The sequence below is a fragment of the Ochotona princeps genome, chromosome 5, assembly GCF_030435755.1.
Source record: "Ochotona princeps isolate mOchPri1 chromosome 5, mOchPri1.hap1, whole genome shotgun sequence".
NCBI classification, from domain to species: Eukaryota; Metazoa; Chordata; class Mammalia; order Lagomorpha; family Ochotonidae; genus Ochotona; species Ochotona princeps.
Window position 1 is genome coordinate 77,165,101 of NC_080836.1, and position 27,032 is coordinate 77,192,132.

The following is a 27,032-nucleotide window of genomic DNA, read 5'->3' on the forward strand; positions in this document are numbered from 1 at the left end:
TGAGTGATTTATCAATTTGATAAAGCTGAAGCCAGGAACCTGGAGCTTCTTCCAGGTCTTCCACGTTGATGCAGGTGTCCAAGCACTTGAATCATATTCAGCTGCTTTCCCAGGCACATTAGCAGGAAGTTGAGTTGGAAGTGGAGCACCCAGAATTCAACCCAAGTGTCACAGGTGGTAACTTTACCCACAGCACCACAATGCTAGCTCCTCAGGAACTGCACACCACCCTCTGCCCCTATCCTGGGTCTTAGCCAGCTCCAGGGGCAGCTGGGAGAGTCCATATACCATGCTAAAATTGGGTGGGAGGGGGTCGGCTACCCAAAGGGAAGAAGCAGTGGATGTCAAGGGTCAGCTAACAGCCTCTACCACACAAGCCAGGTGCCGCTGTGCCAGATGTGACCATTTCCCTGTTTCACTCCTTAAGCTCAGCCTGTCTTGTCTGTCTCCAGTGCCATGCCTGCCTGGCTGCCAATTAAGTGGCTTGGCCAAGACAAGAGTTGGGAGCACCCCCACATCCTCCATTGCTGGTCTTTATGACATCAAGGCAAGAGGAAAAATAAATATGTCATGCATTTGTGAAAGTGCCTTTTAACTTAAAAGTACAAAGCCCCCGTGGGACTCCAGGAGGTGTAATTGCCATGGACCCTAATGGGAGCTGCCTTGGGAACCAATGAAAATCGGTCCCTAGTTAGGAAGCAATCAGCTTGGCAGACTCCTCACTGCACGTCTATGTCTTGATGATGCACCCCCTTCCCTGAGAGCCCTAAGTCAAGTTACTCACATGTGTGTGCCAAGTAGCCACTGATGTTAAGAAGGCCTAGTAAATGCTCCAAGCATGAATGGCTGAAGGAGCATGCTGAGTGTTCACGAGGCTCAGGGGTGACCCAGCCAAGTTCCCTATCCTCTAGCACCTACGGTGCAGGTGTCAACTTTGGCTGTGACCCACTCTTGTGAAGCATCAAAGCCTGCAGAAATTCCTAATGCTGCCACAGTCCTGCATCCCGACAGGTTTACAGCCACTAGCCAGGAGCTGCATCTCCAGCCAGACTTGGAAGCAGCCAACAAGGGTGGCGCTGGCCATGGCTGGGGGAGGAAACAGGCTGCTGGCCCCATCAGCTGGTGGGTTAATGAGTGGCTGGAGCACCAAGTGATTGCATCACGGTGCAGCTGGAAGTTTTACAAGAATCACTTGCATAAACCCGTTCTTGCTGGAAGTCAGAGGCTTGTTAGACAGAATGTGGGGTCTCATCCAGCACTGCCCTGATTTAAGAAGCCGATGAGGTGATTCATATACCCATTATGTTCTTGAGGTTCAAGAGACTAGGGCTCAACAACCTCTCCTTTGAGATCTGCAGTCCCAGGGTGTTTCCCTTTGCCATAAACCATGCTTGACCTGGGTAATCTCAAGAGCCCCATCCCACCTTCACACTTGGAGCGTTTGCGACTGGACAGGCCCACCCGAGACAAGCAGTAGCGCCAGGACACCCACCTCCCAGGGACAGCCAGTCCACCATGTTCACTGTGATCCTACAAATAAAGCTCAGTCCCACCCAGCCCGCCCTGGGGGAACAGTGACATCAACAGGGCTGTGATGGGATTGTGACTGGGCTCACCAACGCGTGCAGACAATGAAATCTCGAAGACTTGAATTAGTGGTGCCCTACAAGCTGACGGCTAGACCCAATTATAGGGATTGGTTGGGTTATTGGGGGCGTGCCCTCAGAAGGTTGTGGTTACAAAAGCTGCGTTGGGCGTTCCCGCCCTCTTGCCCTGGCCCTCCCTGTGATTGGTTGGGTTGCTGTGCGTGTGTCCTTGGCAGAACGTGGCTATAAAAGCTGAGTTGGGGGGGGTCGCTGCCCTCCCTTGCCCTCCCTTGCCCTCCCTTGCCCTCCCTTGCCCTCCCTTGCCCTGGTTCCATGTTTGTTTAGGGGACCTGCCCTGCTACTTCCAACAGCCAGCCCAACTGGTGGCATCACACGCCATCTTGCACTTTGAGCTTCCAAAACCGTGAGTCAAAATAAACTTCCTTCCTTTGGTTAGTGACTTGTCTTAGAGACAAAAAGCTGGCAAATGCAGGTAGCCCAAGAGGAGGTCTGCAATCCTGCTGCCATGTGAGAGCCCTGCCTGTGGGGCAGCAGCAGCGAGTGAAGCCCAGGGGCGGAGAAGGAGGGGGCACTGCATTGCCACCGCCTGCCTGTGAGGCCCCAGTAAGCCCCTCGCACTCTTCAGGTATCCTCACCTGAGAAGAGCAGAAGCCAGTGCTTCTCATTGTGATTCAGTAGCCTTGGGTTTGCTTCTTGAGGCAGAGAAGCCCAATGGAACCAGATAGACCTACCAGGTCTCTAACCTCTGGCGACCTGCAGTAGAAGTTTCCCTCATGTCACTTGGCCAACAGAAACGAAAGCAGGGCCTAAGTCCCAACCTTCTCTGATTGGACGAGGCAACTTCCACACAGCTGCCCCCACCTGGGAGGAGGATCCTGGCACGTGTGCAGGTGGTTCCAAGGCAGCGTGATGAGCCCAGAACACAGAGGCCATGTGAGCCAGCCTAAGTTGGGAGGGTTTCTGGAGGAGGTGGGCCATGTGGCAAAGGAAGGACTTTAGTGAACCAGAGTTGATGTAACTTGCAGGCCTCAGGACAGGGGCAGCTGTGCAGTCTGTGGCTGCCCAGCCCCAGGCTGAACCTTCTCTGCAAAGTGTCTCAGCTTTTCCAGAGGAGTACCTATTGTCCCTATATATCATAGTGATGCAGGCCCAGCATCTGTGTGCCTCTGAGCAGGGTTGTTAGCAAGGTCCAGGGCCCTCCCCAGCTGAATGCCTCCCTGGCTGGTGCCAGCTCTGAAAGAAATGTTCCATCTGGGAGTGCACTCACATGGAGGGGGAGGGGCAGCAGAGATTTAAGGAATGACTGTGCTCACTCCCTAAGTGGACAAACCTGAACAGAAGCTTTTCAAGCAGGGCTTTGAAAGAGAAAGTGGAAAAATATTTAATTAAGGACAAAATGGCCCGGTGGTGGCTGCATGTGCATCCTGGGGAGTGGTAGGAGTGTTGATGCCCCTTCCCTGGCAGCCTGGGATGCCACCTTGCCCTGGAGGAGCTGTGCCTTCCACACGTAGGTGGTGATCTGCAGAGCCGGGAGATGCAGTCTCCCAAAGGCAGGCGGGAAGGCAGACTCTGCAGAAAGGTGAGAACAGGTGCACCCCAGGAGCGCCACCCACGTGATTTAGCCATTTCTGTTTCCGCAGACTCCCTGTGGCCGGGCTTCCACACCTGGGCCCCTGTGGGGTGAGAGGGAAGTGACTGTTGGCACTTCCTGTGAAGTGAGATGTGGGCTTTGGTGCTTTGTGCATATATTTTCGCTTCATCGCTGCTGGCTCCTTGTAAAGGAGCATGCCCAGATGAGGCTCAGAGAGAACAGCCACGCAGCCAGGGAGTGGAGGACCTGATACCAACTTCTGGTTCTTTGGCTCTAAAGCCCTTAGCATTTTTATCTTTTTCTTTCCTTTTTTCTTTTTTTTTTTTTTTTTGTTTTTTGTTTTTTGTTTTGAAAAGCATATTTACAGAGAGAAGGAGAGAGAAAAAGAAAGCTCTTCCATCCACTAGTTCACTCCCCGAGTAGCTGCAATGGCCAGGGCTGAACCAATCCAAAGCCAGGAGCCAGGAACCTCCTCCGAGTCTCCCACACACGTGCAGGGTCCCAAGGCTTTGGGCCATTCTCTACTGCTTTCCCAGGCCACAAGCAAGGAGCTGGATGGGAAGTGGAGCCACCAAGAAGCAGACTGGCGCCCACATAGGATCCCAACGCATGCATGACAAGGATTTACGTATTGGGCTTTCACACCAGGGCCAGCCCTTGGCTATTTAAGATTTGTAATACCAGCCATGCATTTCTAATCACAAAATAACTAAGAATGTTTTGTTTGTTTTGTTTGTTTTGGTGGTTAAGGTGCCAGGAAAGGTACCTACATGCCACATCAGGTTGCTGAGTTTGATAGCTTCCCCTGGTTCCTGACTCCAGCTTCCTGCAGATTGGACCCAAGGAGGCAGCAGGTGATGGCTCTAGATATTGGGTCTCGGCCACCTATGTTGTAAGAATTGAATTCCTGTCTTCCTGCTTTAGCCATTGCAGGCTTTTGGGAAGTGAGGCAGAAAATGGGAACTGCCTTTACCTGTTTCTTTCTGCCTCACAAAGTAAAAAGGAAAAAAAAAAAAAGCACATATTTATTTGCAACACAAAGTTACAGAAGGAGAGAAACAGTTCTTCCATCCACTGGTTCACTTCCCACAACGACTAGTTTTGGACCAAGGTAAAGCCAGGAGCTCCCTCGGGGTCTCCCACCTGAGTTATGGGGGTCCAAACTCTTAGGTCATCTGCTTCTTTCCTAGGTGTGTTGGCAGGGAACTGGATGGGAAGTAGAGCAGCCGGAACTCAGCCAGCAGGCATATAAGATACCATTATCGCAGACGGTGGCTTAACCCTCTGCACCAAAATGCTATCCCCAGCACAGCCTATTTTTAAAACAATGATTTTTTTTTATTTGCAAGGCAGAGTTGGAAAAGAGATTCTTCATGCACTGATTCACTCCTCAAATGGCTACTGGGCCAGGGCTGAGCCAGGATGAAGCCAGGAACTCCATCTGGGTCTCCCACATCGGTGGCAGGGTCCCAAAAACTCAAGCTATCCTCTATTACTTCCCAGGCACATTAGCAGGGAGCTGGATTGATAATGGAGCAGCTGGGACTCATATGCTGGCTCCCATATGGCATGTTGACTTGTGACAGCCAGCAGCTTAACGTACTGTGCCATGGTGCCAAGTCCCAGGACAGCATTTTTGAAGCCAGTGTGAATCTTGGAGATGATTTGGAATCTTTAGAAGGTCATGGGTGAAGGAGCATGAGGCCTGCAAGTCAGAAGAATTATGCATACAGCTAATGACCAAAACCAAGGCTCGAAGCGCTGCCTGGTTTGGCGTGGCTACAGTTTGGTGGGGCTGAGTTTCATTCCAAGCCTTCCCAGGAGAACACTCCAGTTCCAGGAATAGACAGCTGTGGAAGAAGCTAGGCTGGTGATGGTCCAGCCAGCTGGAGAAGTTGCCCTCAAAGTGTGGACACAATCAGGAGCCCAGCAGGTGGGGTCCTGGATCCTGGGCCGGGCCACCTGCCAGCGTCTACAGCACAGGATGGACCAGTGCCCCATGCCCTGAGCAAACCCTGCCCCGACACAGCCCTTCCCCAGGCCCTGTTAGCTATGGATCACAGCACTGGCCTCAGCTTTCTATGTTTCTTACTGAAAAGTGTGTGAAAGTCTTCCATAGCAGAGGAGGAAGTAGATCAGCCCTGAAGCTGTATGGTTCCTTCCCCTCAGCCTGGAAAGCCCCACAAGTCCCTGGAGTCCCGGAACCCAGCTGTTGTCCCTCAAGTCTGAAGACTGGCTTCACGTTCCAGGAGAGGTCCTTTCTCATGTGGGCCCTGAACTCATCAAACGAGCAGCTAAAAAGCCACAGGCGAGGGCAACAAGAGCAAGGACAGAGACCCATTTCACAAAGACACGAAACTTCTGAGTATTAGTCAATCAGACCCCTCTGTAAGCCATATGTTACAAAATAACAATAAGCTGACTCCATGTGACTGATCACAGGAATGCAAAGATCTAACATTTGAAAACCTGTTTATAACTTAAGTTTACAATAACAGGTTCAAGGGTATGAGGGTGGCTGAGGTTCTTTCTATAAGTGGTCTTAGGGGAATCTGTGAAATGGTTAGGATTTCCTGATTTTAATAGTGTCTGCAAAAAAGAAAACGTACAGTAAGCATCCCATTTTAAGGTAGAACTTTAGAAGCCTGCTCATTGGACAGGGATTGGGACATCGGTGCCCTGGGTCACATTCTGTTTTACATAGTCAGAGCCAGCGCAGTGAGGAAGACAACAGGAAAGGGGAAAGAAGGGAATGACACTGTCAGTACTTAGACTGTGTTATGGAGCTGGTATGGTAGTCTGCTGGACTAATCCTCCAGCTATGGCACCGGGATCCCGTATGATTCAGTCCTGGCTGCTCTACTTCCCATCCAGCTCCCTGCCTGTGGCCTGGGAAAGCAGTAGAGGATGGTCCAAGCGCTTGGGCCACAGTACCCAAAAAGTTGGGAGACCTGGAAGAAGCTCCTGACTTCTCAGTTTTGACTGGCCCAGCTCTGGTTTTCGCAGCCATTTGGGGAGGGGACGATCTCTTTCCTTCTCTCTATCTTTTTCAAGTAAAATAAATGAATTTTTTAAAAAGATTTATTTTTATTGCAAAGTCAGACATAGAAGAGACAGAGGAAGATCTTCCGTCCCATGTTTCACTCCCCAAGTGACTGCAATGGCCTGTACTGCGCCAATCTGAAGCCAGGAGTGAGCAACTATCTCCAGGTCTCCCACACAAGTGCAGAGTCCCAAGGCTTTGGGCTGTCCTCAACTGCTTTCCCAGGCCACAGCAGGGAGCTGGATGGGAAGTGGAGCTGCTGGGATTAGAACCAGCGCCCATATGGGATCCTGGTGCATTCAAGGTGAGGACATTAGCCGCTAGATCACATCGGGCCCAAATAAATGAATTTTTAAAAACAAACTCTTAAAATAGTTTTACATGGGAAATCCAAGGAACTCTGTAGTTAAACCTTTAAGAGACAAAAGTTTTCCATGAAATTATTAAATATAAACAAAAGCCACTATGGAGTCACTGGTTTTGAATCCTGACCCAGCTTCCAGCACAGTTACCCACAGATGCTGACTCAGGAAGGCAGCTGCTGGTGGCTCCGAGTGGAGCCCTGCCACCCCCTGGGGGATCTGAGTTCTAGTCTCCTGGCTTCGGTCTGGCCCAATCTCAGCTTAGAGGGCATTTGTGAAGGGACCCAGAGGATTGGAATATCATCCATGCTTACACTCTGCCAGATGTGCTGTCTTGTGTACCCGCTCACTTGTGCTCTTCTAAGTAAAAAAGGCACAATGATACTCTGCTGGCTCTGTCATCAGACCAGAGAGGGTATACCTAAGAAGCCGTTGAACTTGACGGGACAATAAGATGCTGGACTCTATGTTTGGTATACGCTTGCAATGGGGAAATCTCAGCTGAACTTGAGCTGTGGTTATGCAACAAGGTGGAGGAATCCACCATGGTGGGAGGGTTTGGGGAGGGTTGGGGAGAACCCAAGTATCTATGTAACTGTGTCACATAATACAATGTAATTACTGAAGTTAAATAATAAATAATTAAAAAAAAAAAAAAAGAATTTAAAAAAAAAAATGGCATTAAAAATAGTTGTTGTTGGGCCCAGCGGCGTGGCCTAGTGGCTAAAGTCCTCGCCTTGAACGCACCGGGATCCTATATGGGTGCCAGTTCTAATCCCAGCAGCTCCATTTCCCATCCAGCTCCCTGCTTGTGGCCTGGGAAAGCAGTTGAGGACGGCCCAATGCATTGGGACCCTGCACCCGTGTGGGAGACCCGGAAGAGGTTCCTGGTTCCCGGCTTCGGATTGGCGCAGCACCGACCATTGCACTCACTTGGGGAGTGAATCATTGGACGGAAGATCTTCCTCTCTGTCTCTCCTCCTCTCTCTACATCTGACTTTGTAATAAAATAAATAAATCTTTAAAAAGAAATAGTTGTTTAAAAAAACCTCCAGACCTGCCCAAAGGTTGACAGAACAGCACAGTGACTCGCCGTCCCTTGGCCACTGTTACTCTCCATCTCCAGCACCTTCCTCTCCTGCACATTATCACAGAGTACATTTGAGGCTCATTATTTTACCCACCCATAACTGGGGATGCCTCCCTGAGGAATAGGAAAGGACTTTCCTGACATTCTTTTTATAATAGTATTACATCTAACATTAACACAATCATTTAATCTGTTTGAATATCCTATTGTTCTAATTGTCTCCTAATTAGTATGTAACTGCTTAGGAATTTGCTTAAACTCTTTCGGTCTCAATTTATAGGTTCCATTCTGCTCTCCCCTTTTAATTTATGTTTAGGAAATTGGGTCACTTGTCCTGTTGGATTTCCTATAATCAAGGTTTTCTGATTACAGCCTCATGGTGTTATTTAACACTATTTCCTGCAAGCTAGGACTTGGGACTGGCGCCTTGATGAGCTTCAGGCCTGCCTTTTCCTTGGGGCACCGTGCTGTCCCATCAGGAGGCGCTCTGTTCATGTAGCTCTCTGTGAAGCAAGCAGCCGCGCATGCTTTGGTAACTTAGAAATTGTTAAGCAGGGCCCAGCAATGTAGCCTAGCAACTGAAGTCCTCACCTTGCACGTGTCAGGATCCCATATGGGCACTGGTTCTAATCCCTGCAGCTCTACTTCCCATCCAGCTCCCTGCTGTGGCCTGGGAAAGCAGTTGAGGACTACCCAAAGCCTTGGGACTCTGCACTTGTGTGGGAGACCTGGAGATAGTTGCTGACTCCTGGCTTCAGATCAGTGCAGCACCGGCCATTTGTGCTCACTTGGGGAGTGAATCATGGGACGGAAGATCTTCTTCTCTGTCTCTGCTCCTCTTTGTATATCTGACTTTGTAATAAAAATAAATAAATCTTAAAAAAAAAGAAAAAAGAAGGGAGCTGGATTGGAAGTGGAGCAACTGGGACACGAACCAGCACCCATATGGGACGCCAGTACTTGGAGGTGGAGGTTTAGCCAGTTGAGTCCTTGCACCGGCTCCTCCACAAAATGTTCATACGTATGACTTTCACTATCATCAAACAAATTCTCCCTATAGCTGCAATCTTGAGGCAATTTTGCTGTTGAAATTCTCAATAACTTTTTTGGTGGGACATAAGTTGATTATAAAATTCACACAGAAGGGATTGCCATGGCCTGAAGGTTTGTGTCTGCCCCCAAATTCATGTGGTAGAAGTGAGCCTTTTCGCAGCGACAGATTCCCTGAATGGGAACGGGCCCTCATCAGTGCAGTCCCTGAGCTGCCTTGGCCTTCAGCACGTGTGCACACAGTGAGGAGGCACCCCCTGAGAGCCGTGCGACTCTCCCCAGACACCTTGCTCTCCAGCTTTGCAGCCTACCGAACAATGAGAAGTGCATTTCAGTTTTGTCCTGGTGTGTTTCAAGAAGATTGATTTATATGAAAGGCGCAGTGGCAGATCTCCTTAGCCTTTGGGATGACTGTAGTGGCCAGGCAGGACCAACCCCAAGCCAGGAGCCAAGAGCCCCATCATGACCTCACAGGTGGGTGGCAGGGGCCCAACACGTGAGCAGGAGCTGGTTCAGAGGCTGAGCAGCTGGAATGCAACCCAGGGCTCTGATCTAGGACGCTTGCATCCCAAGCAGTAGCTTAACCCTGTGTGCCACCACACCAGCCTCCAATCTCTATTCTTTATGAGCCACCCAGTTTATGACATTTTGTTAACAGCAGCACCTCAGAGTAAGACAAAAGCCAATGCACTTTGGAAGAAAGGCAAAGCAATCTCAGAGCATGCCCCACATCCGGGACTTAGGGTGGGCGGGAAACCAGGTGGGGCTTCTCCCTCAATATTCCCCTTTACCTCAAATACGTGATGGAAACAATATGGACATAATAGCATTACCCACTTTCCTATCCCACTAAACCTTTTTTTTTTTTCCTTCTTTTTCGTTTAACTGTAATTAACTATGTAGATTGTCAACAACAATACAATAAAAAGAAAAAAAATTTAAAAAAAAAAAAAAAAAAAAAAAAAAAGAAAGGCAAAGCAGGGGCCGGCGGCGTGGCATAGCAGCTAAAGTCCTCGCCCTGAACGCACCTGGATCCCATATGGACGCCAGTTCTAGTCCCGGCACTCCTGCTTCCCATCCAGCTCTCTGCTTGTGGCCTGGGAAAGCAGTCGAGGATGGCCCAAAGCTTTGGGACCCTGCACCCGCATGGGAGACCCGAGGGAAGTTCCTGGTTCCCGGCTTCAGATCAGCGCAGTACCGGCCATTGTGGCTCACTTGGGGAGTGAATCATCAAAGTAAGATTTACTTATTTAAAAGGCAGAGTTGTAGAGAAGGGAAACGAGAGAGAAGAATCTTCCATCTGTTAGCCCACTTCCCAATTGGCCAGGAGATACAGGGCTAGGCCAGGCGGGTGCCAGGCGGGTGCCAGGCGGGTGCCAGGAGCCTGAAATTCCATCCAAGTCACTCATGCGCTTTCCTCGATGCTTTATCGGGAAACAGGATCAGGAGTGGAGCAGGCAGGACCTTTGGGGGCTTAACCCACTGTGCCCCTGTAGGATATTTTGGATACTCTTGTGCTTTAAAAATATTTTACAAGTTTTTTAAAAACATAGGGCCCAAAGGAATGGTTCAATGGCTAAATCCTTGCCTTGAAAGTGCTAGGATCTCATATGGGAACCGGTTTGTGTCCTGGTTGCTCCACTTCCTATCCAGCTCCCTGCTTATGGTCTGGGAAAGCAATTGAGGATGGGCCAAAGGATGCACCTGCTTGAGAGACCCAGAAGAAGCTCCTGGATCCTGGCTTTGGATCGGCTCAGCTCTGGCCATTGTGGCTGCTTGGGGAGTGAACCAGCAGATGTGAGATCTTTCTGTCATTGTCTCCTTCTCTCCATAAATCTTTTCAATAAAAATTAAAGTCTTTTTAAAAATATATATATAGTTACTCAAAGTACTGTTCTGATTTGCTGAAATACTTCCCAAAATATTGGGTTATTTTACAAGGAACAAACAAAAAAAATCTCCTTTCTTTATGATCTGCTTTCCACAGCTGACAAGGTTTCAAAATGGTGAAATCTGCTTTTGGAAAAACCTCAGCTTTTGGTCAATACAAAGGCGCCCTCTGCTGGCTCTGTTGTGCCTCGTCCTTAAGTTTGAAATAACTGCAGAGTTGTGAAACTCATGGCTGAGGCAGTTTTCTCTGAGGCAGCCCAGGCTGAGGAAATTCTCCCAGGAACACTTCCATAAGTTCTACTGTTAATGCTACGGGGATTATCCAGGACAAAATAAGTTCTGAGGTGCAGCCCCATCAACCTATCCAGTGAGCTCAACCATCTTACAAGTTACCAGTGAGTCTAGAGGTTGATGTGACAGTGAGTGCCTCCTGAACATTTGTGCATGGCACCATGGAACCCACACTGCAGTCACTTGAATGCTGAAGAGCAGATTAGCTATAGTCTTTTTTTTTTTTTAAGATTTTTTTTATTATTATTGGAAAGCCGGATATACAGAGAGGAGGAGAGACAGAGAGGAAGATCTTCCATCCGATGTTTCACTCCCCAAGTGAGCCACAACGGCCAGTGCGCGCCAATCCGATGCCGGGACCAGGAACCTCTTCCGGGTCTCCCACGCGGGTGCAGGGTCCCAAATCTTTGGGCTGTCCTCGACTGCTTTCCCAGGCCACAAGCAGGGAGCTGGATGGGAAGTGGAGCTGCTGGGATTAGAACCAGCGCCCATATGGGATCCCGGGGCTTTCAAGGCGAGGACTTTAGCCGCTAGGCCACACCACCGGGCCCAGATTAGCTATAGTCTTAAGGGAGTGAATGATGTTAGTGGGATGATGGATGCACTCTTTTCTAGCACTTTCAAATGAACGAAGCTGGGGAGGAATAACTTGACGCCAGAGCTCTCCGAGTTCTCAGAGGGAGAAAGAGGAGAGAGACTGATCACTAGAGCCTTTGTCTCAGCATCGTCTTAAGGGTACAGAAGCTAAGTTAGGGGTACATTGTTGCAGACGTGACATGCCACTTGGAGTGCCCACATCCCATGCAGGAGTCCCTGGAGTCCAGGTGGCTCTGCTTTTAATCCACATTCCTGCCAGTGTGTGCACGCGGAGGCAGCAGCTGATGGCTCAAGTGTTAGGGCCCTGGCACCTGTGTCAGACCTGGGCTGAGTTCTGGTTTCCTGGCCCTGGCCTAGCTGTTGGTGGGCATTTGAGAAGTGAACCATTGGATGATTCACACTTTTCTAAAAAAAGTGAAAATTTAAAAAAAAAAAAAAAGATTGTATCCTGTATTACCAAGATGTGGACAAAGGGTAAATCTTTTAATAATGTTCCATAAGAGGTTCTTTATAGTTTTAAAAACAATCTTACTGCTTTTCATTTTTTATATTGCATGTTGGCTAAATTGCTGGTAATAATATCCAGAGGATGATATATATTGGGGTTTTTTTTTTTTTTTTTTGCTTTTTAAAAAATATTTTTGTTTTAATTTTTTTCTTTTTTTTTAATTATTTTTTAGTAATCTTACTTAGTTGATTAGGGTACAAAGGGTCAAGGGCTACAGGGTGAAAGAGGGTAATACCATTGTTTCCACACTAATATTATCATTTTTCCCTGTATCTGGGGTTAGGGGAGTAACAAAGGGAAAAGCCCCACCCAACCTCCCACCCATCCCAGATCCCCAACGGGAGGCGTGCTCTGAGGGTCCTGCTCAGTTTTGATAGTTCATCAGTTCTGGATTGCTGCCAATCTCACAGTTCCAGTCACAATGAAACCTATTCAGAATCCACTGGCTGACAGCCTCTTCATGGTTGGGGTTCTGAGATCAGCAGTTCAGTTGGAGGGATCTCCAAAGAAACTTCATCTGAGATGATCCCAGACCTGATTCTTGCGTGAGTTTGCTAGTACAGACTCCAACACCGTCCGTCACACTAATTAGCTTATGCACATGCTGGTCAGTGCGATTGCTGGGTCCGTTCTGTTTCCAGCCCTGTCTTCCTCGTGGACCAACGGGTGTTATAGTCCAGCTCAATCCTACCCACTTCATACTCGGTCCTCACGCAAACCAGTTGGACTTGCAGTGATTTATGCTGTGCTGTCAAGTGTATCAAAAGTCCTCTCCTTTTTTACCACTGGACAAAACTCCCTTTATTCAGATTCAGTAGGGCTGTATATTTACCCGAGTCACCTGTGGATGGATATGTGGGCTGTTTCAAGTTTGTTTTTTTTACCATTACTAAAAGCTGCCCTGACCATTTGCATTCAAATCTTTCTATGAACGTGTGCTTTTCATTTCTCTTGGATCAGACACATAGGAGAACAGGTGAACAATCTGGTATGCGCATGTTTAACTTTTTAGGAAATTGCCACTCTGTCTTCTCGAGAGGTTATGCCACTATGCCTGGCAACCAGTAACAGATGAGAATTCAGGGGCCCAGTGCGATAACCTAGTGGCTAAATCCTTGCTTTGCATATGCCACGATCCATATAGGCACCAGTTCATGTCCTGGCTACTCCGTTTCCCATCCTGCTCCCTGCTTGTGGCCTGGGAAAGCAGTCTAGGACGACCCAAAGCTTTGAGACCCTGCACTCATATGGGAGACTCAGAAGAAGCTCCTGGCTCCTGGCTTGGATCAGCTCAGCTCTGGTCATTGCAGCCACTTGGGAAGTGAACCAATGGACGGAAGATCTTTCTCTCTGTTCTCCTTCTGTCTGTAAATCTGCCTTTCTAATAAAAGTAAATATAAATAAATTTTATTTTTTTTAAAGAGTACAGATAGTTTTGTGTTGCTCATAAGAGGTTTTTTTTTTCACTTGGATGCTTATTTATGTTTTTCAAATTTTCTGCAGTGAAATATAGGTTTCATAGTCACAAAAAAAATTATTTAACTGAAACATGCACCGTAGGGCAGCCTGTTGCCATGCATCAATGGGAGGGTCCCCTCCTAGAGGAACTGGGAGGGCTGACTGTGTGAACTGGGAGGGCTGACTATGTGACCTGCAGAAGTCGTTTCCAGAAAGTCACCTTCAAATAGAACTCTCTATGGGAAAGACAGAGTGCCAGAAAAACAGATTCCCCATCCACTGGTTCAACTTGCCAAATGTCCACACCAGCTAGGGTTGGTCCAGGCCAGTGCCAGGTACCCAGAACTCCCTCAGGGTCTCCATGCAGGTGCAGAGCCCCAACCACCTGGGCCACCTTCACTGCTTTCCCCAGGCACTTCAGCAGGGAGCTGGATGAAAAGTAGAGCAGCCAGGACTCAAACTGGCAATTCTAACATAGGATGCCAGAAGCACAGACAGTGGCTTAGCCTCCTAGACCGCAACTCCAGCCCCAAAATTAAGAAAAAAAAATTGAAAGAGTCCAGGGGGTAGAAACAGAGAAAGATCTATCTGCTGGTTCACTCCACAAAAGGCTCCAATAGCCAGATCTGGTCCATTTATCTGGTTCTCCCACATAGGTGTAGGGGCCCTAGCATTGGGGCCAACTTCTGCTGCTTTCCCAGGCATAACACCAGGGAGCCAATTGTGAAGTGGAGCAGCCGGGACTCCAAGTAGCACTCATATGAGATGTGTCACAGGAAGCAACTTTACCCATTATGCCACAATACCGGCCGCTTCCGTAACTCTCACCTTTACCTCACTTTGCTTTCCAATGTTATAACCACACTGAGGCTCTAAGAAAAGGTTAACTACACACAAGCCTCCTCTTGTTCTAACATGTGTCTCCTTTCTCCTTGTCTGTTTCAGCCCTTATTCATCCAGAGTTCAAAGTTCTTACACACTGTTCTGTAGTCCATATCTTTATTTATCTTTTAGAAAATTTATAGGCCTGGTGAAATAGCCTAGTGGTTAAATCCTCGTGCATGTGCTGGGATCCCATCCAGCTCCCTGCTTGTGGCCTGGCAGAGCAGCAGAGGATGGCCCAAAGCCTTGGGACTCTGCACTCACATGGGAGACCTGAAAGAAGCTCTGGGCTCCCAGCTTCAGATTAGCTCAGCTCTGGCTGTTGCAAACACTTGAGGAGTGAACCAGCAGATGGAAGATCTGTCTTTCCTCTCTGTAAATCTGAGTTTCCAGTAAAAATAAATAATCTTATATGTATAAGATTTTTATATATGTAACTTATAGATGATTATTTATATAGATAATTTATTAGATATATTATGGCAGAATTACAAAAAGAAGGAGAAACCAAGGGAGAGGGGCCTGCTGATTCTTCCATCTGTTGATTCACTCCCCCAAATGTCTGCAATGACCAGGGCTGGCCCAGGCTGAATCCAGGAACTTCATCTGGGTCTCTCACATAGATTCACAGGCCCAAATACTTGCACCATCTTCAGCTGCTTTCCTGGCCAAATAGCAAGGAGCTGGACCAGCAGTGCAGCAGCCAGGACTAAAGCTAGCCCACACCTGGATGTCAGCACAGCAGGCAGCAGCTTTACGTGCTAAGCCATAGTGCCCACCTCTGCTTATCTTTTTTTTTTTTAAGATTTATTTGAAAGTCAGAATGATAAAGAGGGAGACACAGAGAGAACTCTATCTTCCACCTGCTGGTTCACTCACCAGCAGGACCACAATAGCCAGCGCTGGGCCAGGCCAGGCCAGGATCTAGGAATTCCACCCAGGTCTCTCATGTGGGTGGCGGAAGCCCAAGCACTTAGGCCATCATCTTCCGCCTCCCAAGGTGCATGAGCAGGGAACTAGATGCAACTCTGAGGGGGACCAGGACTTGGCCCCAGTGCTCCAAAGTGGAATGCCTGCGTCCTCAACAGTGGTTTAGTCCGTTGTATCGCATGGCTACCCTATGTATGTATGTTTTTAATGTATTTTTTTAAAGATTTATTCATTTTATTACAGCCAGATATACACAGAGGAGGAGAGACAGAGAGGAAAATCTTCCGTCCAATGATTCACTCCCCAAGTGAGCCGCAACGGGCCGATGCGCGCCGATCCGAAGCCGGGAACCTGGAACCTCTTCCGGGTCTCCCACGCGGGTGCAGGGTCCCATTGCATTGGGCTGTCCTCGACTGCTTTCCCAGGCCACAGGCAGGGAGCTGGATGGGAAGTGGAGCTTCCAGGATTAGAACCGGCGCCCATATGGGATCCCGGGGCTTTCAAGGCGAGGACTTTAGCCGCGAGGCCATGCCGCCGGGCCCTATTTTTTTTTTTTTTTTTTTTTAATGAAGCAGTCCTCAACTGCTTTCCCAGGCCACAGAGAGCTGGATGGGAACAGGCACTGCCGGGACACAAACCGGCGCCCATATGGGATCCCAGCACGTGCAAGGCAAGACCTTTAACCACTAGGCTGCTGCACAGGCCCCCCATGTATCTTTATAAACAATTTTGTGCCAAGAATTGTATCATAAATTATTTTCCAAAATCTCTTGTGAGTTATTACCAAATTAGTAATTATGACACATTAAGTTTGTTCCCCCAAAAAAGCCTGTTATTCTTTCTAAATGTTTCCTATGATGAACACCCAGGAGTGGAATTTCTTGTCAAAGGCTAAAACATCCCAAAGGATGGGATAATGAAAGGAGAGAAGAGGAGAGGCAGGAAGGGGAGTGGAGGGAATGGGAAGGGCAGCCTTGAGAAGCTGAGAGCGAGCGAGCTTTTTTTCACTGGCTCAGTCCACCTCTATCTGGGTCTACTACACACCTGAGTAGTAGAGGATGCTGGGCCAGCCTATGCTGTTCGCGCAGGCACAGCATCAGCCAGGACCTGGATGCGGGCGCTGCCGGCAGCTGCCTTCACGCACAGCAGCACAATGGCACCCCCTACAGGCTGTGCTGGTGTAACTGTAATGTCACTTTGCAAGGTGCCAGCCGCAGTTTGTATACTTCCTGTGCCGGCATCCTCGCTTGAGCGCCCCTTGTGCTGACAGCAGGATGACCTGCTGTCTGATTTTCTCCGGGATGTTCTGACCCCACTGTGCTGAGGGAGCTTATTCTTTGTTTTCACAGAGCCTGGGGCCGTGACCCTTGACCCTCTCAGCACTTGCCTGGCTGGGCCCATCCATACCCCTGTGGCCGATATTGTAAAAAATACGTAAGTGTTCGGAACAGCAGCGCCAAGGACTTGTCTGCTTTCACTGTGTTTTTCTTTGAACAATTTAGCTTCTATTCCCACCACCACCCCCCGCCGGGACACATGAGCATTCTCAGCATGTTGGGACAGCTAGAATTAAGAGAAACAGATGGGAAAGATTAAACTATGATCTGCATTGTGTGGCTGGGGTAGGTGGAGAGTCGAGTTCAACTCTGACATGCAGAAGCAGCTTTGTCTGTAACTTTGAGGTTTATTGAACAGTCTAGGAACCTAAGGTCAACCTGCGGCTCTCTGTTGAGCATTCATTCAGCTCTGGGTGATGGACGCGAGGAGCAGCAGCAGCAGGAGATGCTAAGGTGTCTGCCCTGTGTGCTCCCGGGGAGCTCGTTGCCCTAGGTGCCTTCTGGCTGCAGCACCAGGCGTGGTCTTCTCTGGTTCCCCCTGGAACTAGAGCCCATCATGGCCTCCCACGAGCCTCGGTGGCTTGAGAAGCAGCCCACACCTTCCCAGTGCAACAAGGATTGCTACTGGGGTCCAAAGCTTTCGCTTTCTCCAGGAGCAGAGAGGGAAAGGCACTTGTATGACTGAGACAGCCACTGGGGAAATTATGTTGTTTGGTCTTTTTTCCATTTTATTTTCATATGGAGTAGTTTTTCACAATGTGTTTAACAACACCCCAAACCCCCCCAAAATAATAAAGAAATAAAAATAATTTTGGAAAACCCCAAGAGGACAAATATATACATAGACACTCCATAAAAGTCATTATAGTCATTGAGCATAAATTTCAGACTTGACACGGGCACTCCTGAGCGTGAGTGTTTAAAAAGGAGAAAAAAAAGGCAACACACCCAGGCTTGTCGTGTTTGCTGGTTGCGTACTTGTTCCTTAGGGAAGAGCAAGGTTTGCTAGCACTGACTTCATCAGGGGGAGTGGGGGCGGTTAATAGGGTGACATTGAAAGATTTAAAGACTCATATATTTATAGGAAATTCCACTTACCTCATTCAACAACTATTTCTCAAGTTTCCACAGCAGGGCCCTGAGGGCATAGGACCGACTGAGCTGAAAGGAGAGATGCTTGGGCACAGGCGTGGCACCTGGCAGATGCACACTCCTGCTGCCACCACCATTAGCAAGACCCAGAAGATGGTTTTCAGTGGCCTTCTTACCCAAAGGGATAAGTCAAGTCACCCTCGGAGCACAGCAGCCATGACAACAGTTCCATAACTAACAGCCCGTGACCTTTCAGTAGCTGAATCTGATCAAGATTAGAATTCAGAGCGCAACAGGGAATGGACAGATTTGTTGCATGTTCCTAAGACAGTTTTTTCCTTCAGGGTCCCTTTCCTTTTTCGGTGGAACACATTTCAGTTACATCACTCTGCATCATTTAATGAATCTCGCACTTGAAGGGCTGCCCTTGAGAAACCCCACAGTACAAAGCTGATTTTGCAGCTGTTGAGAGAGATGGCTGGCTGATCCTGTCAAATGGCCCACGCAGGGCCTGGCAGAGAGCAAGGGCTCAGTTAGGGTCACATGCCCTCCTTTTCCACCAAGTCTTTCTAACTCACTCCCATTGGTCTGCTCTTTCCACAGAGGCAGGGATAACAATGCTTCCCACCTACCCAGAGGACTTCCAAGACACAGATCTGGTGCACCAAAGCACTTGGGCAAAGCCGATGCATCTCTTCTGCCAAGACTGTCCAGCCAGCAGGCACCTGCCAGCCCCAGACGTGTGAGTGAGAACACCCAGGAGCCCCATCTGAAAACCCTCCCCAGATCCCAAGCAGGCCACCAGGTGCCATTGTGAAAACTGCTCACCATACCAGACTTTCAGGGCTTCCAAAAATTCATGGAAGGTGCATATTTGGAAAATTGTGCATGGGTTTTCAAATTGTTCTACAACAAAATACACTCCTATTTTCATTCCATTTCCCATGAACTGTTGGAAGTACCATTGTATAAAATCTCTGTCAAAGTGACCACGGGTGGGGCCCAGATCCAGCCTGGATTTGCTCTCCAGGTCTTGTCCTGCTATGTCCTTCTGCAGAATGGGGTGTCCATTTCCAGTCCCTACAAAGATACCAAGAGGGTAGCATGACCCTACTCTGCCATCTGCTCTTAGGAGAACATCTGTGTGGTTTCAGTGCAGGAGAGAAAGCAGAGACTAACATGGCTGTCACCATCTGCCTGAGGTTTCGTGGAAGTTAGTAAATGATGCAGCAGTGAATAACACTGGCTTTGACTTACAACATGGGTGACAGGAGTTTGGTCTAGCAGCTTAAGCTGCTGCTTGGGATGCCTGCATCCTGCAGCAGGGTGCCTGGGCTTCAGTCCCTGCTCCTCTCCCGATTCAGCTTCCTGTTCATGCACATCCTGGTGGTAGCAGGTGATGGCTCACATACACGGTTCCCTGTCATCATGTGGGTGACCCACATGGAGTTCCTGGAGCCTGGCTTCAGCCTGGCCTAGCCCCAGCTGTGCAGGCACCTGGGGAGTGAACCAGCAGGTAGCTCATCTTCCCCTGTGTTTCTCTATAGAGAAATATTTATATTTGGATGGATATAGATATAATTTGGATAATATATAATAAATATGTAATATAATGTATAAAATGTAATATATTTGAATAATATGTATTTTTGGATGGATAGACAGATGGATGGACTGATGGATGGATTGTTTTTAAAGATGGATGGATGGATGGATGGTTGGACAGATTGATATCTAGATCAGATATTGGTTTCTCTTTCTCTATGTATATGTAGAGAAAGGCATCTCCCTGACTTTCAAATAACATAAATGTTTAAAATCAAAATACTCAACCTTAGGGGTGGCAACATCAATTTATCAACGGTAAAAACTGCTTCACTTTAATCCAGCTCTGTAGGTAACACATTTTGGGGGATTTTTATTTATTTTTATTGGAAAGGCAGTTACAGAGAAAAAAAGAGAGACAGAGAATCTTCCACCCACTGGTTCACTTCCCAGATGGCTGCAATGGCCGGAGCTAGGTCAGTCTGAAGGCAGGAGCCAGGAGCATCTTTCAAGTCTCCCACATGGGTGCAGAGGCCCAAGGACTTTGAACCATCCTCTGCTGCTTTCCCAAGTGCATCAACAGAGAGCTGGGTAGGAAGTGGAGCAGCTGGACTCAAACCAGCACCCATTGGGGATGCCAGCACTTCAGGCAGGGGCCATAGTGCTGGCCCCTGTGGGTCACAGTTTAACTTCCCCATACAGTATCTTATTTTTTTCTTTCTTCTCCCATAAAACTAATCCTAGAATTTTTTTTTTGTAGAATTGTTTTTAAAGATAATTTACTTGTTTGAAAGGCTGAGTTAGAAGAAGAAATTTTCCATCTGCTGGTTTACTCCTTAAATGGTGTCAACAGGCCAGAGCTGGGCCCAGCCAAAGCCATGAGTCAGGAGCTTCATCCAGGTGTACCACCTGGGTGCAGGGGCCCAAGCACTTGGACTACCTCCTGCTGCTTTTCAGAGGCCATTATCAGGCAGGTGGATCAGAAGTGGAGGAGCTGGGACTCAACCCAGCACCCGTGTAGGATTCCCAGCATCACAACAGGCAGCCTAACCCTCTGCACCACATGTCAGCCCCAGCTCCCAGCACTTTGTAAATGCTGAATCTTCAAATCTCCCAAACTAGGTCCACAAAGAGTGTCCTGCTGGATCTGGAACCCATGTGTCACAGTTCCCTTCTTTATGTCTCACCTTCAGGGCAAGGAGCTGACTGCCAAGGTCAACAGAAGAAGAACCCAGGCAGACGAGAGCCACGCCCCAGGAGGGGAACAGGAGAAAAAGGCTCTCAGAGGAGCCGAGGCTGCTGCGGGTAAGAGTGTGTGTGTGTGTGTGTGTGTGTGTGTGTGTGTGTGTGTGTAACAATCCAGAAGGCTGCCAGAGCGGGGTAGAGTGGGGACAGGAGACCAGCCTGCATCTGAGCATCCTGGTCCACCCCATGTCATTAGAGGAAGCTTTAGAGACCTGGGGCCATCCAGCTGCATTAGGAGCACTGCGTATGTGATCTCATGGAATCCTTCTAGCACCTCCATGAAGTAGGAGTCACTACGACCATATGCAGCAGCTGAGGCTGAAAGAGCTTGGGTGACTTACACATAGATCAAATACAGCAGGGTGGTGAACCCACCACTCCTGGTGCACTCCTGGTGCATGCTCTTACCACTCCCTTGATGGACTAATACCTGAAAAACTGAGCACCTGTAATCCCACACTCTGAAGTGTGAAGGATCCTAAGAATCTGAAAATGGGAGAACTGACATGATGCTGCAAATAGGAAATCCCAGACCTGCCTCACGGGACAGATCACAGTCAAAATGTAGATCACGGTCAAAAAAGTGGTTTCACAGGTAAGGCAGACTCGCTTTGCAAAGCACAGTGCTAACTCAATACCTGGTTCTGACCCTGACCCCAACTTCCTGCTAATGCAGACCCTGGGAGGCAGAGTTACAGAAGGTCAATATCTTCCATGAACTGGTTTACTCCCTAAATGGCCACAATGACCAGGGCTTGATCAGGCCAAAGCCAGGAGCCTGAAACTTCTTCCAGGTCTCCCACATGCGTGCAGGGTCCAAGTACCTGGGCCATCCTGTGCTCCTGTCCCAGTACACTCGCAGAGCAGCCAGGATTTGAACTCTTGAGCTGGTACCCATATGGGATACCAGCATTGCAGGTGAAAGCTTAGCCTCTGTCACAATGCCAGCCCCTGTATTTTGTCTTTTGACATGAGTTCTGTTGCCCAAGATATTTCATCATATAGGCACACAGAGTAAAAAATCTAAAATCTGAAACTTTTCTTTCCAAGCACTTCGGATACGGGACGTTTAGCCTGTTTGTCATACCAGAGCATTGAGGAGGGACGGCATCATGAAGCGACAGGAACATAACAAGCTCTGAGCAGTCCTCCCCACCCCTAATTCCACCTCAGCTGCACCTCACCAGGGAGTCAGAGTCCTGTGCTGCTGAGGCCGTGAGCTGTCTGCTTGCTGCCGCAGGCCCTCCAGCTATAGCACATGCTGGAGAGGGCACTGCTGGCTACCCTCCAGGCCCCGGTCTGTTTTCAGCATTTGCTTTGTAAACTGAACTTACATGTTTGCAGGCCACAGCTTGGGCAGCATGGGCAAGACTGGACAAAAGTAGCAGGAAGTCCCTTAGACTACGGAAGGTTGCAGCTTTGCCAGGTTACAGGGCCACAGATGCCAAAGGCTGGATCTTCCAGCTGAGCCTCTGGTCTCCTTGTGAAAAAGCCTTGTCCTCACCACAGAGCAGGGTGAAACAGAACTGTTACTATTGGTGCTGCCAAGGACAGCGGGCCCCCGTGGGGTTGAGGCAGTTTCGCAAATTGTGGTCTGAAGAGTACTCTTAAAATACATGGGGTGCTTGCAGATACCCCTGAGACAGTGTGAGAAGGTGGGGCTCAGGACTGTGTGCCCCGGATGATGTCACTGCAGGTGAAAACTCCACAGCTGCCATAAGGGGTGACAGAAACGGCATTCACCTAACCCTATACCTCTGTCCCTAATTGTTCTCCCCCAGGCAAAGCAAAGCCCTCAAAGGCTGAAAAGAAATCAGAGCTCACTTCCAAAGCCAAAAGAGCAGGTGTGAAGAGGGGCAGGCCCCAGAAGGCAAGGGATCCGGAACTGGCAGAGTTAGCCGGGCCTCATGGCCCTGACTCCACCAGAACAGAAGACACAGGCAGAGGCTGCTTCTCGGCCAGCCCCATCTTAGACGGCCCTTGGCTTGCTCACAAGTATGACTTTCCGGAAACCCAAGTTTCTCTCGAGGGAAGGTCATCGCCCAGCCAGGCCACAGCTGTCGCTGGTCACGTGGACCCTGAAGGAGAGAGAAGCCCGGAGGAGCCATTGCAGGTAGATTGGCTATTCCCACCTGGGCCAGAGGGAGCTCTGTCCTCACCTGGGGCATCTTTAGAGGGGAAGGAGACAGCCCTCAAATTGTGTTGCAGGGACTGGACTAGCTGTGCAAAACACTGGTTCTGTCTGTTGCACTCTAGTAAACAGATCTACCAAGTAAAGCAATCAGGCCTAATCAAGGACACCAAGGACACGGGGTGGTAGGGCCCCACTGCCGTGATGCATTCTAGGAGGCCCTGAGAGTGCCGGGGAAGGCCTAGGCAGCCCGTGCAGTGCAGGAAGTGGGCACCACACCATCTGGGAGAGGCGCACTGCTCCAGGACACAAGCAAAGAGGGGCCGAGTCCTGGGCTGGACCGGGGGCTCCGAGTGCTCGCCTGCCACAGACGGTGGAAATACCTACTTTGCTCAGCTGCTTCTTGGGCATCCATAACTGGACCCAAGGCAGCTTCAGTACAAATACTGGCCTTCACTAGGTGCTTTTCCATGCCAGAGACGCTTTGTTCCAGGGCCTGGATTCTCATGTGGAGGTCTGAAGAGAAAAGCTGAGAATTAAAGCAAACTACCCCGAAAATCCCTACAGTGCAGAAAAAAACACACCACTCAGATATGTCCTCTCAGAAAGACCAATAGAACCTATTTGTCTCTGGAATAGACTACTGTTCTGTTTTTGTTATTTTTAAAAAACGCTTACTTGCTTATTTGAAAGGCAGAGTTTACAGAGAGAGAAGTGTCTGTCATCTGCTGGTTCACTCCCCCAAATGACTGCAACAGCCAGGGCCGGACCAGGTAGAAGTCAGGAGCCAGAAACTCCACCCAGGTCTCAGCGGATGGCTGGGGCCAGCTTCTGCTGCCTTCCAGGTGACTTAGCACAGCAGGGAGCTGTACCAGGAGCAGAGCAGCCAGGACTCGAATCAGCGCCCATGTGGGATATTCACATGGCTGTGTCAGCCCCTATATTTCTTCCACTGAAATAAAGGTGTGAATGGCATTTGGAGGTATTATTTTAAAGAGTGTTTTAAAGTCCCACTTCCAATCCAGTTCCCTGTTAACATGTCTGGGAAAGCAGCAGAGAATGACTCAAGGCCTTGGGCCTTGCATCCACATGGGAGAACCTAGAAGAAGCTCCTGGCTTTGGGCCAGCCTGGCCTGTTGCTGCCATTTGGAGAGTGAACCAGTAGATAGGAGATTTCACTTGATCCTTCTCTCTATGTAACTCTGCCTTTTTAACAAGTGTCTTGAAACACGGAGCCACTAGTTAGGCTCCCATGAGTTAACTGTGTATAGTGCACCTGTCAAATCGCAGGTGTCATAACCACACCTGGCCAGCCCAGCCCTGGCCATTGCAACTATTTGGGGGCGTGAACCAACAGATAGAAGATACCTTTTACTGTCTCTTCCTCTAACTCTGCTTTTTAAATAAATCTTTATTCTTTTTTAATGTTTATTTATTTATGTTGGAAAGGCAGATTTTACAGAGAAGGAGAGACAGAAAGCTGTTCCATCTACTGATTCACTCCCCAAGTTTTCACAACAGCCAGAGCTAAGCTGATCCGAAGCCAGGAATCAGGAGCTTCTTCTGGTTCTCCCATGTGGGTGCTGGGTTCCAAGACTTAGAGCCATCCTCTATTACTTTCCCAGGCCATAAGCAGGGAACTAGAAGGGAAGTGGAGCAGCCAGGACATGAACTGGTGCCAATATAAGATCCCAGTGCTTGCAAGGTGAGGATTTAGGTGATCACACTGGTCCCATAAATCTTTTTTCTTAAAAAGGAGAAAAAAAAAAAACTTCTGAAGGGCAGCAAGGGTTGAAAACTCTGGCATCTACAGCATCCTAGACACAATATTAGCACTTGTATTGTCTTTAATGACCTGATTTTTAAATTGTTTTATTTATTGGAAAGACAAGATATCTCAGCCAGAGGACTTCCGTCTGCTGGTTCACTCCCCAAATGCCCACAGCAGCTGAGCTAGCCCATGCCAAAGCTAGAAGCCAGGGGCCAAGTGTTCAGCTCCTGTGTGAGCAGCAGGCACCTAGCAGCTCAGCCATCACCTGCTGCCTCCAGGGTGCACATTAGCAGGAAGCTGCAATCTAAAGCAGGGGCAGGACTTGAACCTGGGCACTCACATATGGAATGCAGTCGCTGCATCAAACATTTGCTCCTTAATTTTTATGTATCAGATTAAATGTATTAAACTTATAAGAGACAATGTGGCGAGCACAGAGATGTCAGAACTGCCTTATACTGGTCTATTCCCCAGATGCCCGCAACAGCTGAATTTATGCCAGGTTAAAACTGAGAGCCAGGAGCCTGGTGCAGTAGCCTAGCGGCTAAAGTCCTCGCCTTGCATACACCAGGATCCCATTTGGGTGCAGGTTCTAATCTCAGTGACCCCACTTCCCATCCAGCTCCCTGCTTGTGGTCTGGGAAAGCAGTCCAGGATGGCACAAAGCCTTGGGACCCTGTGGTCACTTGGGGAACGAACCAATGGACAGAAGATCTTCCTCTCTGTCTCTCCTCCTCTTAGTACATCTGACTTTCCAATAAAAATAAATTTTTAAAGATTTATTTGTTTTTTATTGGAAAGGTAGATATAGAGAAGAGGAGACACAAAGATCTTCTGTCTGATGGTTTACTCCCCAAGCAGCTGCAATAGCTGGAGCTGAGTCAATCTGAAGCCAGGAGCCCAGAGTTTCTTCCAGGTCTCCCACGCAGGTGGCAGGGTCCCAAGGCTTTGGGCCTTCCTCAACTGCTTCTCCAGGCCACAAGCAAAGAACTGGATGGGAAGTGGAGCTGCTGGGATTCAAACTAGCACCCATATGGGATCCCAGCACATTCAAAGCGAGGACTTCAACCGTTAGGCTATTGCACTGGGCCCAAAATACAGTAAATCTTGAAAAAAAAAAAAAAAAACCAGAAAGTGAGATTCATCCATTCAATCCAGGCTTCTCACATGGGTGGCAGGGACCCAGGTACTCGAGCCATCTTAGGCTGCCTTCCCAGGGGCTGCGATTCAGAGGAAGCTGCAATAGCAGCCAAAGCCACAGCTCATTCTGAACCCATGTACTCCACCATGGGCATCTCCATTACATGTCCAGATGTCTGGCCCCACGTGCCATATTTCAAGGAACCCTGCTAACAGTCCCACGAGTAAAACAGTATCAGGAGAAGTGCATTGTGATCCCCAAATCCCAAAGCAAATTCAGGAGAGTGATGTCTGTTCCTTGGGCTGAGTGCACTGTGTCTTCTCAGGGCCTCCTCCCTAAGAGGGAGCAGGAGCAGGTGCTGGCTTCCAGGGACAGGCTGCGAATGGAGAGGGCAGAGAAGAGGCGGCTGGAGGTGGAACGGAAGAGAAGGGAGCAGGAGGAGCAGAGGCGGCACCAGCAGGAAGAGCTGGAGAGAGCAGAGAGGATGAAGGAGGAGCTGGAGCTGGAGCAGCAGCGCTACAGAGAGGAGATCCGGTGGGTCCTCCCCGCACCTGCCCCAGGGAGACCATGGCCATGTCAGGCAGCAGAAGGTTGGCACTGGCCTAATGAGGGGTGCAAGAAACCACAGGCTCCTTGTCCCCTCCTCTCTTCTCGCAGGAACACCTGAGACATAAGATGCAGGGTCTGGCCCATAGAGGTTCTTGGAGATGGGGAGGCTCTGAAGAGGCATCCAGCAAACACTGGCTGAACCCTTGCCCTGTGGCTACGCCATGCAGGCCCCACCAACCTGTGGAGCATGAGTTTCAAAACTCCACTGTGTTAAGAATGGGGACAAGACACTCCTCACCATGGTGTTGAGGATTTTCCTGCACACCCCCCCCCCAAAAAAAATGTTCTGCACCTTAATTGTCGACAAATGTCTTGTTAGAGTTACAAGCCAGTCTAGATTATCCTAAAATCTGCCAAGATCAGCAAAATTATACTTCATCACAACAAATGGCTAAATACTAGAATGAAATAGACACGAGACAGCTGAATGGTACCTTATAGCCATTTTAAGGTATATAGCAGCCGGTCCTGTATATAAACTAAAATTGAAATGTCAATGAGCTAATCATAGGTTGTGGTTAAGAACTCGCTTTTTTTTTTTTTTTTAACATACTGGTTACTCAAAACCATGTCAATTCCATAATGTTGCAAATTGCTGTTGATGTTATACTGGGACTCTTAATTGACTGTGATGATATTATACCAGCTCTAACTTCAGACCAGAAATGGTCTCCCCAAGAAACTGTTCAACCCATCTGGACAATAAGTAGCTGGACTCTATGCTTGGTATATGTTTGCAAGGAAAGAATCTTGATTGAATTTGAACTGTAATACTACATCAAGGTGGAGGAATCCACCAGGGGGGAGGGGCGTGGGGAGGGGTGGGGGGATTCCCAGAGCCTATGAAACTGTCACATAATGC

General features: G+C 48.8%; 1 protein-coding gene across 1 annotated transcript in view; it reads left to right on the forward strand.

Annotated features, from left to right (window-relative positions):
• Positions 1-27,032, forward strand: part of KIAA2012 (KIAA2012 ortholog) — a 123,160-nt gene that overhangs the window by 93,066 nt on the left and 3,062 nt on the right. The window contains exons 15-17 of the mRNA XM_058664287.1: positions 20,467-20,578; positions 22,300-22,631; positions 25,887-26,095. Coding sequence (XP_058520270.1) covers positions 20,467-20,578; positions 22,300-22,631; positions 25,887-26,095 — 653 coding nt within the window. The remainder of the gene's footprint in view (positions 1-20,466; positions 20,579-22,299; positions 22,632-25,886; positions 26,096-27,032) is intronic.